The following is a 26,711-nucleotide window of genomic DNA, read 5'->3' on the forward strand; positions in this document are numbered from 1 at the left end:
TCATGAATAAATCCTTATTTGCAGAATGTCCCGTCTCTGCGCTTCCTTCCCCCGTCAGCTCGTGTGAAAAATGTGATGGAAGTGTGATGTCAGCTGCAGTTCTGTCGGTGGTGGAGCCAACAATCACGGCAAAATTACAAAAATTACTAAATCATTATTTATTTAATCATAAATATTTTTTTTAGAAACCTGACAATAACACTCGGTTTAAGTAAGTCATGTGTGGCAGTGGGGGGGGGCGGGACTTCAGTTTTACACAAGATAACAAATTAGAGGGTGCCTGAGTTTCCCAGAATCCTCTGGGGTGACACAAGTCTATTTAAAACAAATACTTTATTTTTGTATTTTAGAAGATTGTTATTGGTCGGGTTTTTCGGTCTGTTTGCTTCTTTTAGTGATGGTCCATGTTGTTCCTGTGTGAGAGTGAAACTCAGAAGAAGTACTGGAGCTGATTTAGCAGAATTGCAACAGGATTTTAATGATGACGGCTGCAGAGGGACACTTGTTCTGAACTGCCTGAAGTTCTTTCATTTACATTTACATTTACAGCATTTATCAGACGCCCTTATCCAGAGTGACTTACAATCAGTAGTTACAGGGACAGTCCCCCCTGGAGCAAATTAGGGTTAAGTGTCTTGCTCAGGGACACAATGGTAGTAAGTGGGGTTTGAACCCGGGTCTTCTGGTTCCTAGGCAAGTGTGTTACCCACTAGGCTACTACGATTGCATTGTGCAATTCTAGCCTACTTAGATTTATTAAGTTGAGGTAAATTAAACGTTTATTAGTAATTGTACTTGTTTAAGATTTAAATGCATACTTATTAGGTTTTAAAGTGATGGATAACAGTGGATATGTGAAATTGTGCCTCACTGTTTTGATGCTCTGTGAGTAACCTGGACCGCTACGTGAACACACGTGAACATAAAGAGCAGGTTGCAGGACAATCCTGCTGCTTTCTCTCTCTCTCTCTCTCTCTCTCTCTCTCGCTCTCACTCACACCCACACATTTTGAGTTGTGCGCCCCGAGCAGCTTCCGCCTGTCACTTTTCCCCTTAGTTTGCAAAAGGCGATTACACAATCATTTGAGGTTGAGCTCACATCACGGCCTCTCTCATCCTTTTCCCTCGTCAGCAGTTTTGGAGCCTTGTGGGAGGGCCCTGACAGGACACACCCATGTGGAGGGAACTCTTACATTTCTATTCAACATCTCAACATAATTGCGGGAGGATGAACGAAAGTCCAAATTTGGAATGATATGACGTGGCTGCTAAGTGTGTGTTCATCAACTCATATCCAAGCGTTGCATTTGGAGGGTGGGAGGAAACCAGAGAACCCAGCAGAAACCAACATGGGGAGCACATGCACACATGCAAAGCCAGAGCCTGGATTCAAACCCCTGACCGTGTGAGGTCACAGTAAAATGTTCGTTTTCTTTTGACCCATCATATTTTTTAATTTAATACACATGAAATCTGCCAAATGAACACTGTATATTGAACAGAGAGATTACAGAAATACAACACTGGTAGCTAATATTAAATATACTTACATATATAACTTTATCAGTTTTTCAGGATTTGGTTAAGCCGACAGCTTGCTGCTGATGTGACCCATGCTGGGTCCATTAGAGGTGTGTGTTGGAAACACGTCCCGGTAATTAACTGCAATTAAGACCTACTGCAATTAGATAACGCTCTAGTGCAAACAGCGGTTTTCCTTTACTGCAGAACCCGGTCCGGCGTTCCTCCACGCCGACATTCGTAGGCAAAAAATATTATTTGCACTGTACACTCTAGTTATACATCATTACTGTAATGGACCACCACCTTTATCCAAGCTCAGTGTCTCAGCAAATGACGCAGTCTCACGCCAGTCCACATTCTACTCTGTGGTGGTTACTAAGACTGTAATGAAAAAAAAAGTATTTTTAATCACCTCTTTTCACCTTCATGGCGGCTTTGTTCACTGTTGTCATCATCAGAACATGAGTGAATGATATGAACGTGTTCAGCATAAACCTTCCGGACTTTTGGAAGCCTTCAGGTGGTGGAGAAAAGACACGAGTGCGAAATGCTGCCATCACAGTAAAAGCTACCTGTTTTTTTTCACTGGTAGTGTGCATGAAAGAATGGATGAATGAACGAATGAAGACCTTCAAGATATCTGAAGATCTTTTCTTATTCATAGTGAGTCACTGACGTTCGGTTGGGGAAAGAAAATGGCTGCATGCTCACACGCATGTGGGCGTGCAGATTTATATTTCATTCCACTTCATAAATGAGTAAATCTAATAAGCGTCCAGAGAATGGAGCGCTGTTAACCCTTGAGGATCCGGCAGATCGAGAAATAGTGTGACTGTCCATCACATCAATGCACAAAACAAATCTGCTGCACGCGGCTTTTTCATGGAAATCCGTTTGAGTCGATTTATATTTGCAGTATGGTCATAAAAACAGAGGTTTACTGGTTAACTGTAGTTTAGGAGGGAAATGGCCACTCCACTGGAACATCTGCCGTCTCGGTCCTCGCTTCTCATTCTGCTGAATCCATCTGCTGCCTTTGACTCGACGATCCACCACATCCAGGCTGTCAATAGTGAATAGAATAGAAATTCTTCCTTTGAATCATACCTCACCGGGAACAAGCATCCAGATCCTTACAGTACAGGCCATAAGTTTGGACACACCTTCTCATTCAATGTGGAGTTATGTATTTAACAAAAAGTGGAGACCTGGCCACCACAGTCACCGGACCTGAACCCAATCCAGATGGTTTGGGGTGAGCTGGACCAACAAGTGCTAAACACCTCTGGGAACTCCTTCAAGACTGTTGGAGAAGCATTTCAGGTGACGACCTCTTGAAGCTCATGGAGAGAATGCCAAGAGTGTGCAAAGCAGTAATCAGAGCAAAGAAACTAGAATATAAAACATGTTTTCACTTATTTCACCTTTTTTGTTAAGTACATAACTCCACATGTGTTCATTCATAGTTTTGATGCCTTCAGTGAGAATCTACCAACGTAAATGGTCATGAAAATAAAGAAAACACATTGAATGAGAAGGTGTGTCCAGACTCTTGGCCTGTACTGTATGTGTACCGTGTGTGTATTTGTATGTGCGTGGCTTTCCCTTCGTTAGTGTGTCTCTGTGCCACTGTTGGATATAGTTTGTGTGTATTGAGGGTTTTGTGGTGGTGAATATAGCACTAGTTGGTTTGGTTGTATATAAGACTTCTTTAATTAAATACACATATATTGCACTTCGGTTTTGCCCGTGTGCGTACATTTATATTTCTGCCATTTACCAGACGTTCTTATCCAGAGCGACTTACAATCAGTAGTGACAGGGACAGTCCCCCCCTGGAGACACTCAGGGTTAAGTGTCTTGCTCAGGGACTAAATGGTAGTAAGTGGGGTTTATCTTTTGGTTCATAGGCAAGTGTGTCACACACTAGGTTACTACCAGCCTAGTTCGCTCCTCCTTTCCACTGTCCACCTTGCACAAATTGTCCATGTAGTCTGTGAAGGAGAATAAACAGATGCTGGATGTGTGTCCATTACCATGCGCTGAAGGGGCATGACAGAAGAATGAAAAACAATGAACTGCATCCATGTGATCTTCCCATGTCCATATGCCAAAATGTATGACTGCACTGTAGCTTCAACGCAACTCTTACATGTGGACGTTTGGTCAGATGTCGCTGATCCATATGGTCCGTGCTGTGTCGCGTAATGCATTCAGCCGTCGGAATCTGCCGTGGACAAGCCCAGCGTTTGCAGCTTCTCCAGAACGTTTCTACGGAATGTCGCCTCCTCATGCTCAACCGAAAATAGAAAATGCGCTTAAGAGCTCTTTTGGTCAAAATATTTTCTAAATGAGAAGGTTTTTCAGTTTGTGTTTAAAGCGCTTTAGCGGCCCAGCTATTCGGACATCTGGTGGAAGTTTGTTCCACCGTTTAGGAGCCAGGACAGAGAAGAATCTAGATGAATGCTTTCCCGGAACCTTGGGAGATGGTGGCACCAGTCGAGCTGTGCTGGAGGATCAGATCGGGGTGCAGAGCGAGGAGTGATGAAGGATCTGAGGTGGAAGGTATTTAAAACCAGTCCTACCTTACCAGCAGAGATGAAGCCCAGATAGAAGATAAAAGTGCCTGTTTATTGCCATCAGCTCCGTGTGTGATTTTTGTCTTCATTGTCTGAATGGCTCATATCCAAACACTAATGTAGTGTGTTTGCTTGTGTGTGTGTACTTCAGTTTTACTCACTAACCCATTTTCTGTCCGACTCCATGGTTATCAAGATAAAATGAGTGTGTGTGTGTGTGTGTGTGTGTGTGTGTGTTTATGACTTTTGTGTTCTCCCTCAGGGTCTCATTATGGTAATGGTGTTGTTTAAACTGCCGATCTGCAGCTCTCTGACTCTGTCACTGTTAATTGTTTAAAAGGGTGTGTAATGTAGCATTTTCACATTACAGCACACACACACACACACACACACTCCACACGCGTATCCAGCCAGGCTGATTCACATTTCTGTCGTGTTTCCCTCCATGAAGTCTGCGGAGTGAAACCTCTCCACCTCCTGAAGGGCCCTAAACCAGTTCCCGTCCATCATGGGCGACGCCCGCCACCGTCTACAGGCTCAATCACCAGCCGGTGGCGTGTGACGAGGGAGTCGCAGGAACACACACCTGAATGTCGGCCCAAACCTTTCACATTTCAGCCTCCGGCACCCCACCATCCTCCCCGGGCGCTTATATCTGCCGCCTTCGGCTTCCCCGTGAAGATGGCTATGAAATATTTACTCTCAGGGGAACGAGATTCAGCCGTAAACGTGAGATCCTCCCCTCCAGGCTCAGCCCCAATCCAATTTCTCTTGACCCGCCCCGGCCCGACCCGTCCCTGTGGGGCAGCTGAGCGAATCCAACAAACCGTAAACATTTTACAGCCCAGCAGCTCCTCTTCTTCTGTTCCTACTGAAGCATTCTGTGCGTGTATGTGCGTTTGTCATTGTAAAACACTGCAGCACAGCACACGGTGAAACGTGTCCTCTGCTTTTAACCATCACTCTGAGTGAGCAGTGGGCAGCCATGACAGGCGCCCGGGGAGCAGTGTGTGGGCACGGTGCTTTTGCTCGGTGGCACCTCAGTGGCACTTTGGCGGTTCAGGATTCGAACCGGCAACCTTCTGATTACGGGGGGCTGCTTCCTTAACCGCTAGGCCACCACTGCCCCTGTGTGTGAGTGAAAATGCTGCCAGCTTCGAAAGCAGACACATGAAATGTCCAGCAGGCACAAAACTGTTTAGTATGGAGAACTGTACTAGAACAAAATGCACGTTTTACAAATGAGACAAGATGGCTGGTTTTTGCAGAAGGTCAGTGATCTAAAGAACCGGCAGGCTTCGCATCAGCCCTGTAACGCTTGGTACTTCTGCCGGAACAGTTGAGGTGGAAACGTGCAGCGCTGGACCGGGGTACAAGCCGCATCAGCAGGAACTGTGGGCAACGTCCGCAGAACATTACAATAAAACGCCCAGATGTCACCATGTCAGGTTTTCTCTGGGCTTTCTGAATATTCAGCAATCAATTCAGTTTGTTGCTGAATGGATTTTGGGATACTCTGCTCTGTGAAGGATTTCATGGACCAAACAAAGAAAGATGCAGGATACAGGCCATGGACCAACACTACTGTCACTACTGTCATTCCTCTCCGTCCATTTAATTATGACATGCACGGAATTTACCAGGCGCCCTAATCCAGACCGACATACAATCAGTGGTAACAGGGACAGTCCCCCCCTTTTTTTTAAAAAAAAAAGGCATTCAGGCGTTTCACATGACCTTACCCTGAAGCAAGGACAAGAAAATATAAAGCAAGATAAGACCGAATCCCTGAAACACAAGCAAGGGAGTTCGGCTGGAGTGGAAGACTTTGATGACACGTGTAGCCGGATTCTGAGGACTTGGGTTCTCTCAGGGATGGATGGGGTGTCAGAGGACGCGTTGGAATCAGAGTCGGGGACAGCAGAAGCGGGTCGGTAGAATCGTGGTCGAAACGAACAGGCAGACAGCCTGAAGCGTAGTCAGTCAAGAAAGGCCGGCTTATAAATTCGTGGCAGGTGGTGTACGAGTTTGCAGTTTTTAGGTCTTTGAATCTCCATTTTATTGTGCGTGTTGACCAGTTCCCTCCGGGTCGTTCTGGCGCCCTCTCATGGCCTGGTGGACTAGTTGTGGCAATGACACCCTGGGAAAGTGAATTCTTGCCATAATAATTCGAATGACAGTAGTTGCAGTGGATGCGGTGCAGTTCCGACCCATGCGGCCAGTGGGAGGTGGAAGGTGCATGAATCGGCCTTACAGATGCCCTACATGCACATGGTCTCTGTTTCCATGGTTTCCACTTGCTTGCCACATGGATGATAATCCCTGCTCCATGCACTGGTCAGTAGGGTGTTAAAAGTCAGAACTGTGACCATTCATTCATCAACCTGATGCAATGAAACGTCATTTTAATACAGGAATAATAATCCCTCAGCATGTTAACGAGAATGCTGAAGTGAGGAGGACAGCTAATTAATGAAGCTTAACGATGGGCCGTTTAATTTTCCTACAATGCATTAGGACATACACGGAGAAGCTGGAACGCGCCATTCGGTCACGGGCATGCGGGGACACCCACACAGGTTGGAGAGCGTGTCCCCGCAACGAGACTCTTAATGGTGACACGGTTAATGATCTCATTCGTTAGGGACGCCGGAGATGAACCCAGCGTATGGTCCCCTTAATTAAAGCAGTAAAAGTATTGCTGTCTCTCCATTATTCCCCAGCCTATTAAACACAAGTGCCACTTCCCTCCCTCCCTGTCTGTGGATTTTGGACGACAAGGACCATTCATCATTTCGCACCCACTTCGATAAAATTGGACATTTTACCACCAGTGTCTCTAAATGGACACACAATAAAATGAACCAACAAACACTTTATTAAAATGGTGTTAACACACATGTGCAGTGCTGAGTAAATACTAGAGGAACACATTCACCCAACAAGATGCTAGATGTTTATACGCAAATATGCATAACCATGATGGCAAGAGTCATGCAGCAGTGCTCATTTTTCATATAGCGCTCAAGGTTCGTTTTTTTTTTTTTTTTTTTTTTGGGGGGGGGGGGGGTCTAGAAGCATGTAGCAGGTAATCCTGTCTACGGAGTTTACATTTCGAAGCAGTGTTGTTGTAAACTAGAGGACCCCGAGGTTGCAGGATCAAACCCTACTTACAACCATTGTGTCCCTAAGCAAGACACTTAACCCTGAGCAGAGTTACAATCAAATAGTTACTCAGTACTTGAGTAAAGCACTTGAATAAAAATCACTAGATTTTTTGGGGATGGCTACTTGTACTTGAGTGTTATTATTTTTGGAGTCACACTACTCATACTTGAGTACAATTTTTGGCTACTCTAACCTCCTCTGACCTTGAGTGTCTCCAGGGGGACTGTCCACTGCAACTACTGGTTGTGAGTTGCTGCGGGTGGGGGCGACTGATAAATGCTGTAAATATATATATAAGGAATTTGTCAAATAATCATCACAATCAGCCTACAAAACTTGTGTATTCCATCATCAGAAAGAGTCCTTCAAACATGACTTCAGATGTTCTCTTCCTCCTCTTGTGTCTGTTCTTGGTGCACGGTGTCCGCACCTAGTTGCATAATTTTCCATTTTTTAAAGTTGATGGTGTTGCATTAAAAGCTTAAGTTCCCCTCTGAGGGTTTCTTTAATTGAATAGTGACTCACCGCAGTGTTTTCCATTTTACTGCTGTTAAATGAGCCCTTCAGCTGGAGTTGTTTTATTTATTATACCAGGTCCAGGTCCTTCTAGTGACCGCTGGCATTGGACAGGTCTGCCGTGTGCCCGTCCACATATTCATTGTTCCACCAGGAGAAGATCCAGATCCAGAGAGCAATACATCTCCTCACCAGCGTTTCTTTGTTGCTTTGGAGAAAACCCAGCCGAAACATGAAGCTATAGATCCAACAGACAACCATGTCTGAGGAATTTCTCTCATGAGCAGGAGTGGAATGGGACTTAAAAAACATCTGGACACTTGCTACCACCTGAACATGAAGTCATCTTTCAGTTTAATCTAAGAGAAATCCGTTCCATGACTTCCCCTTTTTTATATTTTTTGTTCTATTTGTGACTTTCCCTCTCTAGTCAGGGAAGCATTGTCAGATTTAAAACACATCGTGAACGATTGAACATCTCATACACCACCACTGAGCTGGGACTGTGAAGTCGCTCAGTGTCTCCAACCGACTGTGAGTATTTCCACTGAGCCTGCGGCCGAGATGGAAAACTCCCTCCCTTCCCTTGTCTATCCAAGATGTTTTTCCTATCTCCTCGTGGTCTGTTTGTGTTACAGAGATCATCAACTCATTAACTTGAGGAAATATAGACCATCCCTAATGGACAATCCATCACTGGGACACACGTCCTGCATCTGCACACCTCATATAAAACTGTGCATTACTCCACCCACGTTCATCCTTTGAGCATCCCAGGTAACTCACTTGGATGCTGGACATCAATGGTGTGAAGGAGAGGGATTGGGATTAAATCTATAATCCATGCACACATACAGATAGACACAAACTAACCGTGTAGGTTACAGATGCAGCAGTCTCCTGTGGTCACACTTGTGATGCCCAGTTGTCTTTGGGTCCTCACAGCCGGTGCCAAGCCACCTGTATAAGGAGTCCTGAGTAATCTCAACCGAAGCTTATTAGGCATGATAGCTCAGGACTCCTTAAAAACAGGTTGACACCCAGTGGGTGATGCAACATTAACGTGCACTACTGACTCACCTTGACTTGTGTCCTGCGGGTTGGTTTTTGTTTGTTCCTCATGCCGTTTCCTTTGTGTTTGGTTAATAAATCCCATTGAGCCAGATGTCCCCCTTCAGCTCTTTGTCATGACAACACTAGATTCCCAATTCCCAACACACACACCCATTATGTTGAAAAAGATCAGAACAGCAACAAGGATTTAATTTTAATATTAATAAAATGTTGACTTCAGCATTAGCAGACAAAACACAAAACATAGTTTTTTATAAATTAGACAGATTCCTGATCACTCAGATTTTTTAGCTCAAATGTGTATTTACATTTGGAACCACCTCGCTCATATGTGATGCTCATTATTTCTCAAATCTTGAATACATTCATATGCTGCATGTGGAGTTCCAAATTGAAATGTCCGCTGGTATGGTGCACTGCTTGTCCTCGTGCGAGCTCAGCACCACGCCGCTGACCTTGTTAACCCTCAAAAAAAGATGATGAGTTTCGTAAAGCAGCCATGCACAACAACAGCCAATGGCAGGTGATTTCAGCCCGACGTCCCAGACCTGAGGTGCATTTTCCAAATTGCAAGACCCCATGTTTCAACGGTGTCACCAAGACACCTTTACTCTTTTTCTATGATTTGGGGAAATCTACATGTCTGCAAATATGATTCAGACATGGTGGCCATCAACATCAGACATGATATGATTATCAACAATTTTGGATTTTTGTGGGTTCAAATAATGCAGATATATGAGACAACATGCAGACCAAACCCATGGTCAAGCCAAAAATGCACCTTGGTCTGTGGTTTCCTGACAGTTTCAGCACTGAAAAACATTCACAGCTCAACTGGCACATGTAGAACAACACTGTCACCACTGTTTGGCCTCTGGTCCCCAAATTTCCATTTCCAGGCATGACTTTGGCGATTTGGCCTCATGGGCCGGAGCCAAGGTTCAGCTTCCTTGGCGTAAAAACAGACATTTAAGAACAATCTCAGTTCCAGGCGCACACATAGATGTGAAGTCTATCAAGATGCGCTGTCGTCAGGCCCATAGAATTCAGCCAATCAGAGTCTGACATTTTGTCGTATGGACGAAACCCGTGTGTTAGGCTCCGCCTCCACTCCCCAACAGAGACAGTGCGCCTGTTCAGACGTGGCTCTCTTTCGCACCCGGTGGGGCATTGCTGCACTGTATTCTTTCTTCCAAACAGACGTCCTCTGTAAGCGAGCTGCAGTTACTAGCGCCCTCCCGAGGCCCGGAGACCCAGTGCGCCCACTCCATCTGGCCTCCCTCTCCCCTGTTCACACAGCCAATCACCAGACACCTGCCCTCTTCCACAGCCAGGGGCGAGCTGGCCTGCTTAGGAGGGTTCGGGGTGTTGGGAGGGGCAGAGGTCGCCGTGCTGGCTCCCTTTGGGTGCGGGGTCTGGCTGTGCGTGTTTCGGTACTCCTCCTCGATGTCCTTGCCCAGTTTCCAGCGCTTCCAGCGCTTCACCATCTCAGACTGTACCTGGTGGGAGAATTATGCAACTAAGTCACAGAACAGATGGAACACATGACAGACAGATAGAAAAAACAGACAGTAGCTAGACCTCTTTGTTGACGAAGCAGTATAAAATCGCCACCAACAGACCCTGTAGAAACAAGAGGGGCGTAGAATGTTACTATTTAAAGTCACTGTTCCAAATTCACTAGCCTAGCTGTTTGGACTGATAACGTCTGACCTGAAAGGAGCTGAAGAGAAGGTCATAAAAAAGACGGATGAGGCGCAGCAGGGATTCTTTGGGTACCGACTCGTCGATGACGAAGGTAAAAAGGATGGCATGGATGCCCAACAGAGGGATGAGAGTAAGAGTGGACTTGGCAAGTCTGAAAGACAACGTTACTTTACCTTTTTATGAAAATCCACCCATCCATATATACATAATAGTCTCTGGAAGCAGAACTTTGGGACTTGTGGAGAACCATGATCAACTCTAAAGGTAGGCTTTTATGTGCAAACACAGCTAGCTAGCTTTAACCTTAACTAGCGGTATTAGAAAAAACTCATGGTTTGAATTGACATGCCCTAAATAAACTCAGACTATCTTGGCAACTGCAGGGGTTAGTAGTCTAATATCACAACATTCTAAAAGAGATTTAAAAAGATCTGCAGAGCTGTAGGAATGAGCAGAGTCGTGGCCAAAGGTTTTGAGAATGACACAAATACCGGTTTTCACAAAGTTTGCTGCTTCAGTGTTTCTGTGGTGTAAAGTATAATTACAAGCCTTTAATAAGTTTCAAATGCTTTTATTGACAATTATGCAAAGTTTATGCAAAGTGTCAATGTTTGCAGTGTTTGCTCTTTTTTAAGACCTCTGCAATTCACCCTGACATGCTGTCAATCAACTTCTGGCCAAATTCTGAGTGATGGCAACCCATTACTTCGTAATCAATGCTTGAAGTTTGTCAGAATTTGTGGGGGTTTTTTTGTCCACCCGCATCTTGAGGATTGACGACAAGTTCTCAATTGGATTAAGTTCCGGGGAGTTTCAAGGCCAAAATTTCAATGTTTTGTTTCCCAAGCAACTCAATTATCACTTTGGTCTTATGACACGGGGCTCCATCATGCTGGAAAAGGCCTTGTTCTTCACCAAACTGTTCTTGGATGGCTGGGAGAAGTTGCTGTCGGAGGTGCGGCCCCTGATTTGGGGGCTTTGATGAGGCTAAATGTGATTATTGGTCGATCAAAAATATGTTAATAAATATTAATAAAGAAAACAGAGCAACCAGGTCAGTCCACAGATGTAGAGGGAGTCGGACACTAAACAATAAAGCGATTTGAAGAATAAATACCAACCTGAACTTGTAATCTGTGTATCTCATCTGATGTGCTTTCAGCTTGGACATCAGAATCTTGATGATCCGAATGAAAATGTAGAAATTGATCTGGAAAGCAGGATCAGCGTGTTAAGAAGGAGAAACACACAGTCAACTGTTTATGTGTGTAAATGTTGATGAATGTAATCTATACTGTGTCTTTACATATGGTGTTGAGCTCCTCACTGGTTGGCCAATCGTCTCCCTCGGTTTGCATGCACATTCTACTGGTGCATCGTTCCGATATCATACGGGAGACGCGTTAAACAGCGTTCTCGGTGCGCTTAAAAACTTGTGTGTGTGTGTGTGTGTGTGTGTGTAAAATATCTTTAATCTGACACTAAAAACTCCCTCTTAAGGAAAACATATTAGTGAATGTTCCCATAATATATAGATGAGTGTTTGTGTGTGTGTGTGTGTGTGTGTATAAAGTAGTTACAAAAATGGTTTGCATTCCAACACACCCCGATTTGGAAATAAACACACAGGAGACCAAAGAAACACACACACACACACACACACACACTCACACACTCACACGAGAGAGTTCCGTCCCACTCCATCATCCGACCTCACTGCCAAAACACACAGAGTCAGATTTAAAGCCCAGAATCGGTCCCAGGACGTTTCTACAGTCCACTGATGTGTGTGTGTGTGTGTGTGTGTGTGTGTGTGTGTGTGTGTGTGTGTGTCACCTTGAAGTTACCTTTTCTTCTAGGTTCATTAATTCCCCGGCAGGGATAATAAGTAATGCAGAGAGGAGGGCAGGGAGGAAGTACATGAAGCGATGAACCTGCTGCAGGACAGCGGGGCCGCAGGGGGACGTGGGTAATGGGTTTAGGTGAGGAAACGGGCGGAATGAGAACGAAAGTGGTGGTGGAGGAGGAGGAGGAGGAGCGATGAAACTCACCAGGTAGGCGAGGAGGATGGGGGAGCGAATGATCCACCAGTAGCCCATGTTGATGTTCATCTCCCAGCACCTGAGGCGCAGCAGACACCACATTTACACAGCAGCCCGAGCCTTTACAACACAAAGCGGTTTATTTCGTGGATTAAAAAATGGTTCGAGAGATCGAAAACGGAAAGCTTTGGGTGGTTTAGGACCGAAAACATTATTTCAAACTTCCTAATAATAACTACAAATAACATTTAAGTGTTGGAATGAGACAAATAAATCATTAAACAGATGCTTTTAGCCAAAGCAACAAGGAACGAGAGGAGGTAGACTGTAGTAGACACTTCCCTGAAGATCTAGAGTGATGGAGCACCGTGGAACCATGAAGGAGAACAGCCTCCTTGATTGGAAGCATGTAGGTCCAGGTGACATTTCACGAAGAAGACCAGTGGTCTGGGTGGAGGACCGTCCTTAATAATTGAATTGAGCCGTGTTCATTTCTTATCATTTCAACACCAGAGACTGAACGAGATCCATGAGGGCCTGGCCATGTTGAAGGTGACCAGTGGGACCAAATCTGGATTTACAACCCATCATTGTGCAGAACATTTCCAGCCATGATGATGATTTAGCACGCTTTAAATACAACTTTAACGTACGAATTAGCATCATTAATTCCTGCCCGTAGCCGTCTTAGATACATGCGCCACTGATTTACTTCATCTGGATGTGTGTTTTCTACCTGGATGTGTGTCTCCACCACTCTCTGTAGATCTTATTACATCTCGACTACCCGTCACGAGGAGATACTGCAGTTCTGCATCATAGTTACAAAAACCAGAAGCACACATCCGAGAAAAGACCTGCAGACGTTTGACCTCTCTCTCTCTCTCTCTCTCGCTCTCCGGGAAAGTGGCACTATGTCTCCGCTCGCCATCAGCTTGTCCTCAGGCATTCACTGTCGCTTTGGCTAAAGCATCCGCTCAGTGGTTGTAATCTAGTATTTTATACACGACCACACGACTACTTACAATTATTTCTATTTTTCTATTTCTTTTTTACAGCCATATGGGAGCTGGCTGCTCAGTTCTTGGCTGTTTATAACTGTGTGTGTGTGTGTGTGTTTGAGTAATTAATTCATTCTTATCAGCATGAACCCAGCTTATTCCTGAAGCCGTTTGTAAAGTGTATGTGTGTGTGTGTGTGTGTGTGTCAGCTGTGGATTTTGGCATGAATAAAACAGGGATTTTTTTTTTTTCATTTTCATGCATGGACCTGGGACCGGAACGCGAGATCCGTCACACACAGAAAAACGCAGCACTTGATCTTGAGGAAAATTCACTTCAAGAATCAGCAGAAGCTCAGAATCTCGAGCTCCCGACGATCCGATGATGAATGAGGCGAGGCGCCATCATGAAGAGACGGCAATTCTACACGTTTCCGTCTGTCCACCGCGGTAAATGTGGTTGATTCCGTTTCACGAGTGGTACAACTCATCATGAGCGTGAAGCGACTCACTCTTCATTTTCATACAGGTACTTCACCGTCACCCACGGCAACACGAATATCAGCGGTGCCCCTGGAGTAAAGAACAGGACGTGTTTAAGAGAATAAAGCAGCTTCACACACACACACACACACACACACTGACCCCAGCCGATGCACAGATATAAGTGGAAGTAGTTTCTCTCGGAGAAGACGGTGATGACCAGCAGGCTGTGCAGGTACAGACCCTCAACCAGCAGCCAGTAGTTGTTGGCAACAACGCTGTACTGCATCATCACCATGGCGATGCGGCACCCAGCAACAGTCTGAAACAGGAAGCAGTATAGAACGGTTAATGCCAATTAAGTGTGACACCTTGTGTGTGTGTGTGTGTGTGTGTACCTGTACATACACCTGTACCTGTGTACTGACTGGACAATGTCACATGTGTGTGATTATGTGCGTGTGTGTGTGAAGTTAAGTGATTGTCACATGTGATACACAGCAGCACAGCACACGGTGCACACAGTAAAATTTGTCCTCTGCATTTAACCCATCAGGATCAGGATTCAAACCGGCAACCTTCTGATTACGGGGACGCTTCCTTAACCGCTAGGCCACCACTGCCCACTGTGAGTGTGTGTGTGTGTGTGTGTGTGTACCTGTATGTTGGACCAGTGCGGGCTCTGGTACTGGCTGGACGCCGCCGTGTGTGTGTGTGTGTGTGTGTGTGTGTGTATATATGCGTGTGTGTGTGTGTATTACCTGTATGTTGGACCAGCGTGGGCTCTGGTATTGGCTGGACGCCGCCGTGTGTGTGTGTGTGTGTGTGAGTGTGTGTGTGTGTGTGTACCTGTATGTTGGACCAGCGCTGGCTCTGGTACTGGCTGGACGCCGCCGTGTGTGTGTGTGTGTGTTTGAGGGAGTCCAGCAGCACGTCTTTGATCAGGATGGACAGGGCGCGCAGGATGAAGGAGGCAAACAGGTTCATGTGGATGTTGTTCCTCATGCAGTGCAGCTTCCTGCAGAAGAAGAAGCAGCTCTTTAAATCCACTTCTCACCGACAATGTGGCTCTACAGTCAGATGTCTGATGAACACAGCAACACAGCCTTGAAGAGGTGGAGGCCCGGGCGCGTCCTTCAGACATCAGACACGTCTGCAGACACAACTGTACGAGGACTAGAGGAAGATTTCACCAAGTGGGCTTCTGTGCACCACATCCATTCTGTTTGGTTTTGTGTGTGAGTGTGTGTGTGTGTGTGTGTACCTGAATGCCACCAGGATGGCGAGGGCCAGCACCAGCGCCCCCAGTGACAGTGAGTAGCCCACCGTGTACATCACCCTGAAGATGCGCAAGATCCGTCCGTACCACTGAGAAGACGAGGAGATGAAGTCTAAGTTCATGAAATAACAATTCTTTAACATGATGGCCCTCTAAGGCCCCGTCCATGCAGGAACGCATTTTTACTTTTTAACACAGTTATCTCAAATGTTGTCGGAAATCCACACAAATCCACAGAAAGGAGAAATTCATTCTGGAACCGGTTTCATAAAATAGCCGTTCTGGGTTCCCAGATTTAGAGAAAAAATGCAATATCTGATGGCCGTTCTTGTGGAAGTCCTTGTGTACGCGTTCCGCCGCATACCTTGAGGATTGATGCATTTTTCTGTAACAATGATAAATATTCCATGACTATTATTGCAAAATTGTTCTGAAAAATAAAGTGAACTTTTCAGGTTGTCACAATTTTGAAATATATTTTTTTTCATGTTCATACATTTTTCTTCTACAAAATCATTAGACTATCCGTTGTCATTCCTCGAAAACTATTGTGCCAAATGCTTGACTTTGGCAGATTTTGTATGGTTGAAAACGATGGAGTAATGACAAACAGTTATATAATCATTTCGACAGGCTTATTGACAATCTCTGTCATATTAGAAGTACCATTTGTAGATAACTCGTAAACTGACAAATGAATATATATATATATATATATATATATATATATATATATATATATATATATATATATATATATATATATATATATATATATATATATATATATATATATATATATATATATACATATATATATATATATATTTTTTTTCATTTGGCCCCATAACACTCACCATGGTGTCCTCCTCACACTCGCTGGTGTCCTGGGTGTGCTTTTCAGCCCATCGCCCATCAGAACCACAGGCTCGATACACCAGGCCGTGCCGGACTAAATCACAAATGAGCAGGGAACAAGGTTATCTGGGCTGTCAAATGAATATGAACCTCGGTCCAACACCGTCCTCATCAGATGGTTCAGGAACCACCCACTCGCTCCACAATGGTTAGATCTTTGTATTACTAATCGTGCTTCATCTGGACAGGCTGGCGAAAAAATGGTTCAAAATGTCTTATAAATCCAGTGTTTTCATTTAATGGGTTGTCCTCGGGACATTTGGCCAAACAACTCAGTCTGTCGCAGTTTAACATGATAATAATGTTCATAACTCGTACGCGTTAATAACTTGTTGCAGCGATGAACCTGAACCCCGCCATTTTTCTTGTCATGATTAATGCACTTATAATGTTGACCCCTTGACCTGTCTACAGTGGAAGTAGAGTTAATAACACTTCACCATGTATTTATTACAGCTGTTAAAAAAAACATCACTATTTCTGCCTTTCTTTCGGGATTCTACCTTTGTGGTACCAGGGCAGGTACCAGGGGCAGGACACGTTGACCATGGTGCCAGGAGCGCCGTCCGGCCAGCAGGAGTACTGGTCAAACGTCCGGTTGCACACCAGCCCTGACGGAGAGATGAATTATAATGTCATTACTGCGAGGTGGAATCGCGGCTCGGATTGACCATTATCACCCCATAAATTTCCGCGGGTTTGATGAATGAGTTTGGCATCGCTGTGCCGCGCAATCAAAAGCGGCTTTATTGACTGGAGGGAGGGAAGGAGGCGATGGGAATAATGGGAGAGAACAGCCAAATGGATGGCATGGGGAATTTTATTCAAACGTGTACGGTTGTTCAACTGCAGCTCTGCTGAAACAGCCAATGAGAAGAATTGTGATTTGTTGTAAAATGATGAGCAGCATTTTAGTTTGGGCTTTACAGTGACCTAAACGCCCCTCAAGTGCATATTATTGCCGGGTTACAAGTTCCTCCTCTACAAAGACCCAACATTTCACTGCGAATGTCTGGTGAAAGAAAGGAGACGTTGACGGCTCGGCTCAGGAAAAGGATATGCTGTGGGAGTATTTTCCTCAGATACCCTCTCAACGACATTTTGAGCATACTGCCAGCATGATTGAATAGCAGGGCAGAGGTGGTAGGGTGGAAGCGGCCTAGTGGGTAATACACTCAATGTGAACCAGAAGACCACAACGTCCCAGCTTCAAACCCCTGTGCAAGACACTAAATCCTGTAACTACTGATTGTAAGTCGTTATTGATAAGGAGTTATGAATGCTGCAAAGGTACAGAGTGTTATAACATGGTAATAAAATATATATATCTGTGACATCTTTGGGGAAAAAAAAAAAAAACTTTAATTTTAGACATGGGTGGTGCTGTTTTTACAAAAGAAAAACCTTCACTAAGGAACTCTTACAGTAAACTCATAGCTATTTATAAAAATAATGTTATTGTGGAGCCCAGTAACTGCACCACGGGGTGCACGATGCTCTTCATCCACCACGATGGTGGACAGCATGGTGGACATGACTTACCACTGGCAGGTGGGCTGCTGCTGATGCTCTGACTGCATTCGTTTTTATAGCTCATCCATTTCTCCATTAAAATCTCCATGTATTTAGCAGAGGATGGCTAGTGGGCAGATAGAAAAGAAGAGAAATAATATTGCATTTCAATTCAAAAGCTTTCACAATTATTCGCTATGAAGCATTAAAACTCATTCACTGATCTACTACTCCTATATTAAAAATATGTATATATTAAAACTATTCTGTGATATTACAATATCAGAGAACTTCCATTAATGGTATATTGCTCCAAAGCATCACATCTGGCTTCACCATATATTAGTATATATCTTATTCGAATTGGCTGAAAAGCCATAGAATTTTAATTTGGCCAATTTAAGCAAAAGCCTCTTGGTGAAAAAAGTCGCAGCTACCATACTGGTTCTCTGTTGTGTTCTTCTAAGATCTCCTGCCAGGACGTTTAAAACGTGCTACTAACAATGTGGGACCTTCTGATTGATTACAGTATCTTAAAATAATAGACTCTGCTGAGGTAGAAACATTGTACATTGTGCGATTTGGTGTGTTTGTGTGGGTGTGTGTGCGAGTTGGTGTGTTTGTGTGGGTGTGTATTGAAATACCTCACTGGGGTTTCTGGAGATGATGCTGATAGTTTGTGGCCCAACACACACACCAGCCATGAGTAATGTACTCTTTAGCTTCACTTTAATCACGTTGTTATATGAAATCTGCTCTTATCTGCTCTTCTTATCTCGCTATCTAACCAGCTGCTTTCTGACCACAAAGGCTCTGGACAAGCATGGAGGTTGTGAATTTAAAAGAATTTCAGATGGATAAAATGAGGCCACTGGTTCAGAAGAGAAACAAGCCAGAAAAGAAGTGAGCACAAAATACCCAGCATACCTCTGCATCAGTACATGTACACCTCTTATAATCTCTTATAATCATTTGTGCATTAGAATCTTCTACAACTTTCACTATAGGCACAATTAAACATTTATCCTCGAAATAAGGGCCCTGGGAGTGTCTGTGAATAGGCTGAAGAACATCTCTGAGGGCTGAGGCAGCTCCAGCAGCCCTCCTTCCTCCTCCAAAGCTTGAGGCGACAACCAAGGCGTCCAGCTCTTCCGACTTCACGCTCTACTCTGTACCAACACTTCATCCTGTCAGTGGCCTTGGAATGTCCTTCACCACCTCCAACACAGAGCAGCAGCGCACGGCTAAACCACCCGAGTAAAGAAGAGGATCTTCTGCTGCACACCTTCACCCAACTACACCTAGGAGCTTTTTATTCTCACTGTAGACAGTAATGGGTGAAGGATTGATGAAGGTTCACCCTGCATTCCCACATATGCAAACATAAAGTCTGGATCTGCAATATTACATTACATGCAACTGGATCCATAATTATTTCTCCATGATTTGAATGAAGGACATCAAATATTAAATGAAGTGGAGCACTTGTCTAATCAGAGCTGAAACATTAGCGGACAGCCATGGAAAACTGTATCTGTTCCTCACATCCCTTCAGGCGGCTCCACCAATCTTTACACTCCGCTTTTATTATCTCCTTATTTCACCCTGTTAATGACGCCTCGCTACTGGAGCATGAAACGTTAAATACATTATTATTCTAAGAAGGAGGAAACGAGAGATGAAGGAATGTAGAACCGTTTCAAGTTCCAATCCAGGCCTGACGCCACAGGGAGACGCTTTCTTCTGATGTGTCTAATAACCAAATAGCAAAGCAGAATAAACGCACTCACGCGCCTACAAACTCGCACACAGCTTCAAAAACACTGGCAGACGTGGTACAGGCACATATACCCGATGTTCTGATGTTCTCTAAACTCCTCACTTGCTTTCAGCTAAAGCATCAAACCGGAGAAAAGTTCATAGGGTACAGAAATGAAGCCGAGATGATCCTACCGACTGTTCTCTCCCTGTCCAGGGACCAACACATATTGGATAATTGGCACATCATTCCCGGCAACAAAAGACATTTACATCACTGAGGTCATAGGTCAATCTGCACTGCCAACTTGACAATCCACGCATACACACGCACAGCACAATTCAGAGGCAGCCTTTACCCCAGTGCTGTTAAAACACATTTGCACTCTCACTCATGCCCTGTAAATCCTTCGGCGTCCCACCTTAGCGTGTGTTATCTGGCATCCGGAAAGTATTCACAGCGCATCACTTATTCCACATTTTGTTCTGGTACGTAACAGCCTTATCATCTGAAAAGATGTATTAAAAGTAAAAAAATCTGAGAAAGCACACCTACAGTACATGAGTATTCACAGCCTTTGCCACGAAGCTCAGAATTGGTGCTTTGGTGCATTCTGTTTCCCCTGATCCCCAGTGGTGGCCTAGCGGGCAAGGAAGTGGACCCATAAACAGAAGGTTGCCGGTTCGAATCCCGAACCGCCATGGTACCACTGATGTGCCACTGAGCAAAACCATTGTCCCCACACACTGCTCCTCGGGAGCCAGTCATGGGTTTAAAGCAGAGGACACATTTCGTTGTGTCACCGTGTGCTGTGCTGCAGTGTTTCACAATAACAATCACTTCACTTTCATCCTTAAGATGTTTCTGCAGCTTACTTGGAGTCACTTGACTGGACATGATTTGAAAAGGCTTAAATTCAATATTTATTTGTCATATACATAGTCATGCACAGTATGATATGCAGTGAAATGCTTTATATGCTATATAATGCTATATAAGGTCCCACAGTTTATAGTCAAAGGAATTGTCTGTAGACCTCCAAGACAAGGCAAAAATCTGGGGAAGGCAATCCACCAATCAGGCCTGTATTGTAAAGTGGTCAGATGGAAGCCACTCCTTACTGTAGACCGCCTGGAGTTTACCAAAAAGCATCTGAAGGACTCTCAGACCATGAGAAACTAAAATCTCTGCTCTTTGGTATGTAGGAAACCAGAAGAAAAGATGACTGCAGCAACGATCCTAAGCACACAGCCAAGATATGAAAGGAGTGGCTTCAGGACAACTCTGTGAATGTCCTTGAGTGGTCCATCCAAAGCCCAGATTTTAATCCGATTGAACATCTCTGGAGAGATCTTAAAATGCTTCCAATCTAACCATAGAGGTGCCACAACCAGGAATGGGCCAAACTGGCCAAGGACAGGTGTAACGAGCATGTGGCATAATATTCAAAGAGACTCGAGTCTGTAAATTCTACCAAAGGTGCATCGACAAAGTACTGAGGAAAGGCTGTGAATACATAAAATAAATTTACAAAGTGAAGTGATTGTCATATGTGATACACAGCAGCACAGCACACGGTGCACACAGTGAAATGTGTCCTCTGCATTTAACCCATCACCCTGAGTGAGCAGTGGGCAGCCATGACAGGCACCCGGGGAGCACAGTTATAATAGTTTTGGATTTTTCATTAGTTTTAGTTTTTATTTCGTTTAGATTTTTTTTTTTCAAATTCAGTTAGTTTTAATTAGTTTTTAGAGGCAGATTTACTAGTTTTTATTAGTTTTGATATTTTGAAATTGCTTAGTTTTAGTTTAGTTTTTATTAGTTACAGTGTTATTTTTTGTAAATTAGGATATTGGTCAGGTGCATGAATCAAAATCACCAGAATAGCCTTATCCATCTTAGCTCCGATAAGGTTATTGACTCTTGCAGCTCCGGGTGTTTTGAATTTTGGTTCGAGTGAACTTTTTGAAGGTAATCGAGTCACACAGTCGTGTAGACATTCCAGTCTTAATAAACATATTTACCAATGCTTCTTCTCATTTGTGGTGTTCCTGCGTATTTACTAGCCAGCAGCTACTTGGTCGGCGGTGGAAGCAGTCCATTATGTCGTATCACGTTCCTTTCCCATGTTACCGCTTCTCTTTCGGGGGAGGGCGGGCGAGAGGCTAGCTTGTCCAGGTACTCTTGGTTCACCTTTTTGTGTGAGCTTTTCAAATGGACTTTCAGATTCGTGGGGTTTTTCCCCTTGAGAAGTATTCCACATATTGTATCACCTGCTTCTACAACAAGGCACTTACTTTTATTTTTGCCACTGTCATAATCAAAGAAATCCCAAATAGGACTTTCTTCCGCTTTCTTCCGACTTTCGCTGCAGCCATCACGCTAGCCGGCGGCGTCACGGACAAACTATGGACACGTGACGTCACAGACCACGTGTTACCATAATGGTCAAAAACCTGGCTTAAAACTGGCAGCGTGAAGTAAATAGATTTTAATTCAACCCAAAAGGCTTATTACAAAGACGAAAACGAAGGACGTTTTTGCTATAATATTAGTTCGTTTAAGTTCGTTTTGTATACACACAAAACAGTTTCAGTTAGTTTTCTTTTTTTTTTTTAAATCTTTATTTCAGTTAACGAAAATGCTTTTTCAATTCTAGTTTTAGTTTTATCGTTCGTTTTCGTTAACTATAATAACCTTGCCGGGGAGCAGCGTGTGGGGACTTTGCTCAGTCGCACCTCAATGGCACCTTGGCAGATCGGGATTCGAACCGGCAACCTTCTGATTATGGGGGCCGTTTCCTTAACCGCTAGGCCACCACTGCCCCGGCTAATAATGGCTAATGGCCATTAACTCAAGTAAAAAAAAATTCCCGTTATCATTATGGGGTGTTGTGTGTAGAATTCTGAGGAGAAAAAACGAGTTGTGAATACGTTCCGGATTCGCGGTAACTTATAACAATGAATGTTTGGTCTGTTTGTTGGTGTTTCATTGTTCTGTCTGTCTTTTCTCTGCAAAAAGGGTTTTCAAGTAAGAAGTTGTGCTCTGAACATTAATTTGACAGGAAATTTGGAATCTGGAATCCTTCAACAAAATGATGATACTATACTTCGTGCTATACTGTCAAGGTCTGACATTTTTTCACGTTGTCTGTCTTGTCTCCATGAATTCCTGAAAATGTGAACTGTGTTTTACGTTCCATCATGTGTTAGTGTTAGGCCATCATGCCTTGTCTACTTTATACTTGCTCTGCCTCACCATCATGACATTTACACCCATTATATAAATTTGCTGTAACCCTTGCTCTACTCTTTTGTTCAGGACTTTGATGATCCGAATGTCACTGTCATTTACTCTCTTCATTTACTTCGTTTTCAAACTGGTGCTGAAAAAGACTGAGGCTTGTCAGGATTAACATGAGCAGAAGCGAAGGGTACTTCTCTGTATCACGCGATTTTGTTGGTGTGTATTTATTTCTGATAATTAATGACGTACTGATCTGCGCTGGCTTGAAACATCCAGAATGAGTGACATCTGTCAATCGGCAGAGTGAGCGACAGAAACAATGACACACAAGCAAAACTGGTAGTTACAAACTACAGACAACTTCCACGAACTTCTGTCTTCTGTTTCTTCATGTAAATCCACACACTGTACAGTCTTGATACTGAGACTACTCACACTACTCAATCAATACGAAGAAGTCAGGAGCCAACCAACAAAACCACCAACAAAACAAATAAAAAAATGAGGCCTCTCTCTGCATCTCTTTCAGACGCAGAGGGCTGTCAATTGATGCTAATGCAGTCCCATCCATGCCGCTGTTAGAGGCTCCGCCCCCTTCACTTCAACCTGACTGCGGTGCTTACAGACGCTCTGAGTATCGGTCCCTGTGGCTGCATTTGCGTGCATATCAACTTATCGAAGGTGTGGAAGATCTGAGGTGGTAGTAGCTTAGTGGTTAATGCAAGCAAGGCCCCTGGAGACTAAGTGTCTCCAGGGGCCCTGTCACTGTAACTAGTCGCTCTGGATAAGGGTGTCTGATAAATGCTGTAAATGTAAATGTAAATCAACATGCCCAGCTTTAGCACCAGATTGAAAAACCTTTTCTTTTATTCTCCAAAATGGCAAGTGCGGTGCTGTGTGTGTGTGTGTGTGTGTGTATGCAGCACTCACCTGTGTGTGTGTGGAGAACATGAGCAGGGTGAGGGTCAGGCTGGGGAGGGACATCCCTCTGTGGGGAGGTTGGGTCGGATGGGTCAGCCCGTGGAGCCTCCACTCCCACCCTCAGATGAACACCTGCAGGGGGGGGACATCAGGAGGACGAAAATTTGAGAAGAGCAGCATGGTAAGTGGCACCAAGGTCCTGATCTCATCACTGTTTACAGCTCCTGTCCACAGTCTCTGCGTGACTCACAGAGCTGCATTTTACAAGATGTCTTTGTTTGACACTTTAAAACTTTCCAGAAAAAATTGAAATTCTCCATCCTAAGGGCAGGCAACAAAACAAAAACGGAACGAAAAAACAGAACAAAAAAAGAAAAAACTAATCATTTTTACATAATCAGATTGACATATTTTGTCAACCAATTAATCGATCAGTCAATGAATCAGTCAGATTCATGGCACGTTTCACATAATCGAAAAAATGGGCCTGTGCCAACGACCGTATTTGGGCCTGCAGGGCTGTGCATCCTGGTATTTAGCCGGGGTGTTAGGATAAAGCTGGTAGAGGCCTAATAAAATTATTACCAGAAAAAGCAGCCGTGCAGATGCCACCACATTAAACAGGTGGCTGCTTCTTGTTTTATTTGTCCGAGTCGGTCTTTCACACTCCCATCAGAGTAAATCCATTCAGCATAAGATATAAAACCAGGCAGCAACGTAACATAAGCTCCTAAAATAACATAAGTCTCCAGTGTCTCTATTTTGAAATATATACACCCACACACAAATACATGGGTTGGGAGCTGGATCTATACTACGCAAGCTATTGTGCCGGAGTTAAATGGTTACACTAGATTTCTAAGTATATTTCTTCTTTCTTGTGTCTTTTAGTTTCTTATTTCTTTAAGACTTTTATTTTGTTTTTGAGACCCGGGTCAGGTCTCTTGGACACATGGCGTGAGCTGTGAGAGGTGCGTGGGGTTTGTGTGCAAAAAGTTATTTCTTTCATTTTAATTTATGTACATATTAGGAATATTTTGCATGTGTGTTATTTTGTGAATATTTTTTTTTATGTTCTTTTAATACTGTATATTGTAGAGAGAGGTGCAGAAAGACGCGATGTGTGACGTGACCTTGCTTTTTGTACAGGAATGCAGTATTGTAAATTGTGAATGCTTTATGTTAATGTTCAGTTCTCTTGGACACATGGCGTGAGTTGTGAGAGTAGAGAGGTGCAGAAAAACGCGATGTGTGATGCGATGTTCTGACGCGATGTTCTGATGCGACCTTGCTTTGTACAGAATCTCTTGGGTGTCAGCTCATCATTTGTGGTTCAAGAAACCAAATCAAAAAGTTACACAACGCAGAAGAAGAACCGCTACACTATGATGACTTTCACCTTGATATTTTAGCGTGGATGTATACATAGCCGAATTGCACTGTAGGGGGCGAGAACGAGTCTTCGAACTGTGAAATTACCACATCAAATGTGACGTGGTAACATGGATGCAGCTATTTAACTGAATAAACAGTTGGTAAACACAAGTACATCTTATTGAACATCATTTATTTTCATCACCAATTATCATAGTAGAACAGCTTTCTCAAGCAGTTTGTGATGCATTTTGGAAACAGGAGATGAGCCCCTGGTCTAATGCGCCACCTGGCTTGAGAAACCCGTTCTCAAAGACTTACTTTTAGTCATTATTTGGGTAGCACACATATTCTGAATGCCTTCATCAGAATTCAAATGAGCCATTTTAACCTAGATTAATCCAGATTAATCTAGATTAAAATAATTAATCTAGACTCTAGATTAATCTAGATTGTTTTGTTTACTCTAGATTAATCAAGATTAATGTATATTAATTTTGTTTACTCTAGACTAATCAAAATTAATTCCAAGATTACAGTGAGATTAATCTAGATTAAGAAAATTAATCTATGCCCACCTCTAATATATATATAAATATATTTCAAAATAGAGACACTGGAGACTCTATTTTAATAGATGAGAAAGGCTCTGGACGTACATCTGAATTTGAAAGTGTGAGTGCAGAGGTGGAGGAGACAAAAGTAAATTACAGGCCCTAGAACAAAAGCAGATGAGAACAGGAGCAGAGATGGCTCTCGTCTCACCAAAATCACGCTCTCCATCACGTCCTCGTGTACGTAGGCAGCATGAATTTTTCATGTGTTTCATCAAATATTCAACTTCCTTATCTCCAACGTCAATGCAGAGAGGAATTCTATTGTTTGTGTGCTGGTTACTGTAATAACCAACCAAGTAGTACCCTAGTGGGTGACACACTCGCCTATGAACCAGAAGTCCCAGGTTCGAATCCCACTTACTACCATTGTGTCCCTGAGCAAGACACTTAACCCTGAGTGGATGGATGTTATTGTTAGTATTACAATTTAATGAATGAAGACCATAAAACTTGTGCATTTAAATAAATGTGCAAGATTCAATAGTTTCTTTGTCAACTGATTTGCAATTGGCTAATCAACCACCTAAAAAATACTGATCACCAGTCAAAAACATTTACAATCAGACCAGAGTCCAGAGTTGTATTGCATGTTCCAGTGTACATGCACCCCAGATGCTGTGATCTGATTTATTAATGACTGTCAGACATTTCATTTACAGCATTTACTAGACACCTTTATCAAGCGCGAATTACAAGCAGTGTTTACAGGGACAGTCCTCCCCTGGAGACACTCAGGGTTAAGTACCTTACTCAGTGACACAATGGTAGTAAGTGAGATTTGAACCTGGGTCTTCTGGTTCATAGACGAGTGTCTTACCCACTAGGCTACTACCACCACATTTCACCCTGAAGCACGAATGTCAGCACTTAATAATGGAACATGTTAATAGATATGTTTACTCATGAGAAAAGTTTCTTCAATGGATTGTGTGTGTGTGTGTGTGTGTGTGTGTGTGTGTGTGTGTGTGTGTGTGTGTGCGTGTGTG

At 43.7% G+C, this 26,711-nt stretch overlaps 1 protein-coding gene across 2 annotated transcripts; it reads right to left on the minus strand.

Moving 5' to 3' along the window:
• Positions 1-9,039: 9,039 nt before the first annotated feature.
• On the minus strand, positions 9,040-23,998 carry LOC114773580 (glucagon receptor-like). Of its 2 annotated transcripts, XM_028965848.1 has the most exons (14): positions 23,744-23,998; positions 17,836-17,932; positions 16,797-16,904; positions 16,233-16,327; positions 15,361-15,464; positions 14,946-15,114; positions 14,259-14,418; positions 14,126-14,186; positions 12,623-12,692; positions 12,419-12,508; positions 11,693-11,781; positions 10,578-10,722; positions 10,446-10,487; positions 9,040-10,363 (listed from the first exon to the last, which is right to left on the minus strand). In XM_028965848.1, exons 1-14 carry the CDS (start codon positions 23,795-23,797, stop codon positions 10,001-10,003), a joined length of 1,647 nt encoding a protein of 548 aa, XP_028821681.1. In that variant the 5' UTR covers positions 23,798-23,998; the 3' UTR covers positions 9,040-10,000. The 2 variants fall into 2 exon arrangements, with proteins under 2 accessions (XP_028821681.1, XP_028821682.1); XM_028965849.1 differs by lacking the exon at positions 12,419-12,508.
• Positions 23,999-26,711: the final 2,713 nt, after the last annotated feature.

This window comes from Denticeps clupeoides, unplaced genomic scaffold (assembly GCF_900700375.1).
Source record: "Denticeps clupeoides unplaced genomic scaffold, fDenClu1.1, whole genome shotgun sequence".
In the NCBI taxonomy this organism is placed as follows: domain Eukaryota; kingdom Metazoa; phylum Chordata; class Actinopteri; order Clupeiformes; family Denticipitidae; genus Denticeps; species Denticeps clupeoides.